At 32.2% G+C, this 7,023-nt stretch overlaps 2 protein-coding genes across 2 annotated transcripts; both read right to left on the minus strand.

The window, feature by feature from the left end:
• Positions 1–2,344: 2,344 nt before the first annotated feature.
• On the minus strand, positions 2,345–3,068 carry LOC104737988 (classical arabinogalactan protein 6). Its single transcript, XM_010458229.2, has 2 exons — positions 3,024–3,068; positions 2,345–2,972 (listed from the first exon to the last, which is right to left on the minus strand). Exons 1-2 carry the CDS (start codon positions 3,066–3,068, stop codon positions 2,481–2,483), a joined length of 537 nt encoding a protein of 178 aa, XP_010456531.1. The 3' UTR covers positions 2,345–2,480.
• Positions 3,069–3,919: 851 nt separating this feature from the next.
• On the minus strand, positions 3,920–6,681 carry LOC109124505 (uncharacterized). The gene is made up of 5 exons (XM_010455256.3): positions 5,854–6,681; positions 5,161–5,197; positions 4,839–5,075; positions 4,693–4,740; positions 3,920–4,593 (listed from the first exon to the last, which is right to left on the minus strand). The coding sequence occupies exons 1-5, from the start codon at positions 6,153–6,155 to the stop codon at positions 4,111–4,113; spliced, it is 1,107 nt and encodes a 368-aa protein (XP_010453558.1). The 5' UTR covers positions 6,156–6,681; the 3' UTR covers positions 3,920–4,110.
• Positions 6,682–7,023: the final 342 nt, after the last annotated feature.

Raw genomic sequence — 7,023 nt, forward strand, 5'->3', positions numbered from 1 at the left:
GCTTATGAAACTGAAGTACTTTTCTAAACTCGAATCCAGTTCATAAATTGACAAAACAAATTTTAAATAGAATTAAGAACCCACTATTTTTTTTTTCTTTTTGTGCAACAACAATGAGAACCCACATTCATTTATTAGGTTTGTGAAGGGGAGCTATATAATTTGAAGATGGGTTTACCGTAAATTTGCTAGAGCACCGACAGCAATGAAAAATGAAGTGGTGGTATATAGTACAGTAGCATCCTGAACTATTGCTGTCTTTTGATGACACCTTTCGATGGAATTAGATCTTCTTTCTTTGATAATATTCACGTGAAACCAAAAAAAGGTTCTATACATTTTCTTTCTTTTAAGGCTTTGGCTGCAGCGTCATTTATTTTCATAAATTTAGATGGGTACAGTTTTGAATTTAAACCCTACTGTAGAATATTTTTAAATGCATTAGGGGACACTTTCTTTTTCTTTTTTTCTGTCCTTCAAAAAGTGGATTCTGTAGTTAAGTAGAATATTGTTGATAACATGATTACTCTAATTGGTAACATGATTTAGTGATTTATTGAAGTTGAGTTGGACAGAATATTATAATTCAATGTAAATTGCAGTAAAAATTATGTTGTAAAAACAGCTTTGATGTAATGGATTGCTGTAAAATTATGATTTATTAATCCTATCAAAATTACTGATTGATGTCATTTTGTGGTAGATGTTGCTGTATTATTTGATTATAATTATTAAAATATTAGTGAATATATTTCACAAAATTATAAAATAATATATAAATAATAAAATAATTTTAATATACACAAATTTAACTAAACTTCTTTGTTACATTGCAAATTAAAAAATTAACTACATGCATGCCATAATATTTACAATCTTATCATATTTAGGTCTATGCCTATTTTCATTTCAAATGATAATAAAAATAATAATTTAGGAAAAATATAATATAACTAATTAAAAAGTTATTAAATAAAAGAAAAACAGTGAAAATTATTTTTATTGATATATGAATTAAGTAAAAACAAAAACAATAATTTTTTGTATTATATAACTGAATTTTCGTTTTTTAATTAAAAAAAAAAGATAACTCAACTTACCACATCTTAACTCATGAAAATTTTCATGATGTTGAATAATGTTTTGAGTTAACAATTTTACAAAGGATATAACTCGAAATTGTAAGTCAACCATAACACATTGTAACTCAAACTCAACTTTAAAATTTTTAATTTTGTTGTTGATTGGTAATATTTTTGAATAATCTATGAGTTAAGTCCATAACTCAATTTAACTCAATGTTAAGTCATGTTATCAATCAAAGCATAATGCCATTGAAATGTGGATCTATTAGAATATTCTTCGCATATTTAAAGTTTCACTATAGGCTGACAAGAAAAATTATCATATATTGCTATTCACAATTTTTTTAGAAAAAAAAAAACAACAAGAAATGGACATGACAAATTGTGTATGATTTTTTTTGTTTTGAGAAGATAAGTCTAGAAAATTTGGATAAAAAAATAAGTCTAGAATTAAAAGAGAATATATAATAATAGCCTTTTGAAAAGTCTTGTTAATAATTGCAAGATTTGACTAGTAATTTACAGGGAAAAGTAAAACCTACGCATATTTTGGAGTTACCAGATAAATAAGATGATCCATCTTTTTTTTTTTTTTTTGATCAAAAAATAAGATGATCCATCTAATACGAAACTGACGTTAGCAAGAACAAAAAAAAAAAAAAAAAAAAAAGAGGTGTGGGAGAGAGAAGGAACCAGTTAGAGCGAATCATACACGGTAAATAGAGCAATGCTTATGGGTCCTACACCTCATTGACTAATTATTTCTATTTAAACACTTTTTGTTGTTTTTATTATAATATTTTAATGGGCTTGCACATAAAATAACGTATATACAAATATTTTATGGCTGATCATAAAAAATATACTAATTTTTTTATAGAAACTTCTAAATCACTCCCTAAATAAGGTAATATACTTGATTTTTTTTTTCAAATTTCTGTAAAACATTTTAATCTTATTTGATTTTTTTAATGGATTGGATCAATCTAATTGTAACACCAAAACTATAAATTATCCCATATTTATTAATTTGATTATCTCAATTGAAATAGATTAGTTTTAGTAAAAGAAAAATTCAAATAAAAATGAAGAAAATAACCAGTAATACCATTTATAATATCTATACATTCGTTCAAAACATCTTATGAAATGATAGATATTTACTTGAAGACAAAATATATATTTAGTCTACATTAAAAGAAAATAGACAACAAAAGTAGTTCCACAAAATTTAATTTTATCAAACAAAATATGAAAAATTTGTTCTAACAAAATTTCATTATGAAATTAGGTTTTATATCAACTCCAATTAATCTCGATTTATCAACGTAAAATAATTTTTCAACCACAACTCAAAACTCTTATCTATCCAAGCAAAAACGTGGATGATTTAACTTAGAAAGAAAAGAAGAAGAAACCAACAACGGCCATTATACCAACAACGGAAAATTTAACATTTGTCACAGCACCGTTTGAAGGTGACTCTGCACTAGGTCCGTTGCTTGGTCCATCAGCAGCACTGCTATCAGGGGTGGGTGACGGTGGGGAGGAGACGGTAGATGCCTCAGAGTCACTAGGACTGGAAGCATTGTAGTCATCGTCGGAAACAGGTCCTTCGACAGCAAGGGAAGATGCTTTGGGAGAAGAAGCTGAAGATGACTTAGGTGCAGCTGCTGGAGCCTTGGTTGGTGATGCAGGGGCCTTGGTTGGGGCCGCAGGAGCTTTGGTTGGTGCAGTAGTGGGTGATAGAGATTTTTTGGGAGAGGCAGAAGGAGCGTCAGCTGCGAAAGCAGTGGCGATGGTTAAAACCAATAGGGTCAAAACAACAAATTGGCGTGCCAATTTTTTTTTGTTTTTATTGAGATTAAAAAGAAGATATTCTAAAAACTAAGCAGTATTTTTTCTTATTATTTTTTTTTTTGCTTTTTTTAGTTATACGGAGAAATACTGCAAAAGCTTTAGAATGTAGTAAAAATACGACATTATGAAGTGAATTTATATGTTTTCGAAGATGAATAAAGTTAGGAAAATTGATGGATATGGGAGAAAAGATGATTTTTATAATCTACTTTTAGAAAGTATTTTTTAAAATTAGGCTAAATAGACCATTTTAAGAAAACATAAAAAGATGACTTGAAAATAGAAACCAGTTCTTCTATTTTTAAACTAGCTTTCACACAATTAAAACAAAAACTAATATTAGTAGTAGCTGAGATTGAGATTACCACTTTTGTTTGATTTTATTGCAGAATATTAGTCTTAAAAAAAAACATTTTGGGCAATCTTAAAGAGTTTACTACTTTCGAACAAAACCCAAATTAAAACCCCAATATTTGGCTGCACAGAACACAGACACACTGACACAAGTCATTACCAAAGGCCCAAAACATAGAAATTCCTGCATGGTTAAGTTTTATGGGGCAGTGGGTTTCGAAGACATTTGTTAATGTTCTGACAGAGTTAGAAAACAAACAAAATCTCTTTAATAATTCGATCTTTTTGTTTATGTTATGAATTGCATCTAATATTGTTGCATTCATTGTTAGATGTGCAGTGCTGTTTTTATTTCTTTGAAATGTTTCCTTGTTTCTCTACTCTAACTAAAGCTTTTCATTAGTCTCGTAATCTACTGAAAAAACGGATTGTGCCATATATAATAAATCCACGTGATTTACAACAAAGTGGCCAACCATGCTCCATAGTTTTGCTACCGATTAACTATAAGATTAACCGTAAGAATCACAACATTTAAATTAATTTAAACCAATCATGATATTATGAGTAAAAAGTTGTGTCAAATAAATGAAGTAGCAGAAGTTATTGTAGAGGCCTAATATCTCTCAATTGCTTGCTTAAGATTGAAGCTTTCACCATTCAAGAACAATTCACACCAAAATAAACTACAAAAGATAACTCACAATCAAAACAAAAATAACATAAAACTTTAGAATCGAAATCAAGATCAAGATCAAAATGTTCTTGTTCTGTAACAAACTTATGTACGTGTGGGGCAGATTTCACCGGTTTACTCGGACCGTACTCTATCCAATCTATCAACACTCTTCCTTCCTCTCTCAATCTGATGATGATTCTGATGATGATGGTGTTCAACGCTCTTCCTAGCCTTTTCATGGTAGTCAACGCTCCTCCTAGTCCGGTCCAAGTGCTGCTCGAAAGTGATTCTCAGCTTACTCTTCTTCGACGGACCTTTTGGAGGTTTCTCTTTCTCCCTTCTATCGACGCTTTGCCTCGGCTTCTCTCTTCTATCTACGCTCTGCCTCGGCATTTCCAAATCGCTGCTGTTGTTTTCCGATTGCCCCGTGCTTGCCCTTGAGGAGAGATCTCTCTCTACAGTTGTGATGAACTTCTTGAGGTGTTTAATGTATTCAGGATAGTGTTCAAGATCACAGTGGTTACCGCCTTCGAGCCAAAGCGGCTCATATTTCTCTTTAGAGAGTTCCCATAGTTGTTTTCCATGGGAACAGTCAACAACTTCATCACAAGTTCCCTGCAACAACAAGACGAACAACCAGAGAGTTATAGTACAGACCACTCGGTTCCGGAAAAGGAATAAAAAAAAACAGAGAGACATGAATGAGGAACTCACATGAACGACGAGAACAGGGCAATTCACAAGTGGGATTTTGTCTATATTCTGCAAAAGTACATAAAATTTACAACTGTGAAAAAAGATAGAGAGAGATGCTTAAAAATGGAAACAATCCATAAAAGAATGAGATACATGTCTATTACCTTGTAGATGTCAAACCAGTATGTCTTCTTCACTGGATACATAACTCTTAGACCCGAAAGAATGGGGCTATGGAGAACCACAGCTCTTAACTGAGGCAATCGAGCAGCGAGGTCTAACGTAGGTCCACTTCCCACGGATTGGCCATAAAGGATAATGTCTTCTTGTTTTGCTCCGTATGTTTCTTCAAGACATTTATAAGCAGCTTCAATATCAGCATATGTATGGTGCTCACTCGGCTGCAGTCAGTCACACGAAAACAAGGTTCAGTTTTTTTTAATAAATTTTATTGATATATATCCTCGTTGATTCCAAAAGACAAACCTTTCCAGTAGATTGTCCATACCCGGAGTAATCATACCTGCAAAATGCCAAAGCAGAGAAGCAACATTTATCAAGCTATGAAGGATCTCAAGTTCTTTTGGTTTTTAATGTGTTATCTAGGATTTTGCGTTATTACTTCATCAAGAATATTGTGAACTAAAAACACAATCTGAAACATACAAAGAGTTAAAGTAAACAACAGCCTCAGAGCTTAACCAAGTTGTTTCCAAACATAAAATGGACAACAAGAAAAACAGAATTTGGAAAAAAACAATGAACATGTACAGTATTCACAACAATAACAAAATATTTAGACCTCCATGAAAATGATATTGCCACAACAACTTAATCTGAATAGACTCAACTGGAGCAAATCATAAGCCTTCAAAATGTCTTGTAACTCAAACGAACAATGAAACAGTGAATCAGAAGAAACAAAGAAGGATTTTATAAATCTCCAAATTAAAACATCCGTTACCAAATCCATCCGAATTCATTTATCAAGAAAAACACCATTAATACCAAAATCCACAACATATGACCAGATGAAAGTTTCCTAATAGCCATTTGAAAAAAAAAAAAGTTTAATGAATTTTGATCATATCCACCAGACACTACAAACATCACAAAAACAGAACACAACAAAGCTATCTTCCTGAGAGAGAGATAAAGACTGAAACTTTGAACACATACCCCATGAGATTAACCTTAAGATGGATGCTCAATTCGATGAAGAGCTCATACATCTGACCCAGATCGGCGGCGTTGCCATGGGAATAAAGCAGAGTAGAGGTAGCCATGGGATGTCTGACGTACATAGCCACGATCTCTGTTCCTCTACGTGTCGGAAGCTTAAGGATTTCTACGTTTTCACGGTGAGGAAATGGGTTCATCAGAACAAGTCCGGTCAGTTCATCGTACACCAGCTTGTAAGAAGACGGACTCGGCGGGAAAAACGCGAACTTCGCCGCAACTGATGACGTCACCCCTCCCATCTCTCTCACACACACTCTCTCTCAGAAGAAGAAGAGCATCCCTTTTTTTGTAGCTGCTGAAAGATTTGAGATTGAAGCTTTTTTTTTCTTGCTTTTCTCGGGAACGGAGAGAGAGAGAGAGAGAGAGAGAGAGAGAGGATTTAGGAAGAAAAAGTGGCACTTGAAAGGGTAAATGAATAGAGAGAAGTAGAACGAACCAAAACCTGTTTATTAAAGTTTGCAACTTTAAGCTTATTTAATAGTTTTTTTTTTTTTTTTTAACTCAATACAAAGATTAAAACTATATAGTCATTTGCAGACAAGATGTGTTAGCTTAGCTTAGTGTCGATGGAGTTTTATCTTTTAAAGTCAAATAGAGAGAGATATATATATTTTAAAAAAGGAAAAAATGTTACTTTTGCAGATAAAAAGGGTTTTTAGAACTAATAATTTTAGCGTGGGTGGTGGAGTGATAAATCATAGGGTATGATTAAACATGCGTTATTTTATATACACTAGTTTGGAATGGCCAAATATAAGAGTTAACAACATGAAAGGCACCACAATGGAATGTTTTATAATTTCATTAGACAAGGAATAAATATCAACAACTAACGATACAAAAATAAAATATAAGATGACAAAACAATGTATATTATTTAGTAAGCAAAAAATATTATATATTTTTCTCTTAATAAAATGGAAAGAATAAAAGAAGGGGGTATGTTTGGTTTAGCTTCATGTTCATGGGGGTCCATGAAAAAATTATAAGCGGAAAGCAAAGTTTGGAGTGGTGGGTCTTCACTCACGCCCTTGTTTTGACAGCTTTGAAACTTCTTTTATCCTTTTTTTTTTTTATGTTAAACGAATTTCTAAACTTGTACTGTAG

Source organism: Camelina sativa, chromosome 13, assembly GCF_030686135.1.
Source record: "Camelina sativa cultivar CO46 ecotype springtype chromosome 13, ASM3068613v1".
Lineage (NCBI taxonomy): Eukaryota > Viridiplantae > Streptophyta > Magnoliopsida > Brassicales > Brassicaceae > Camelina > Camelina sativa.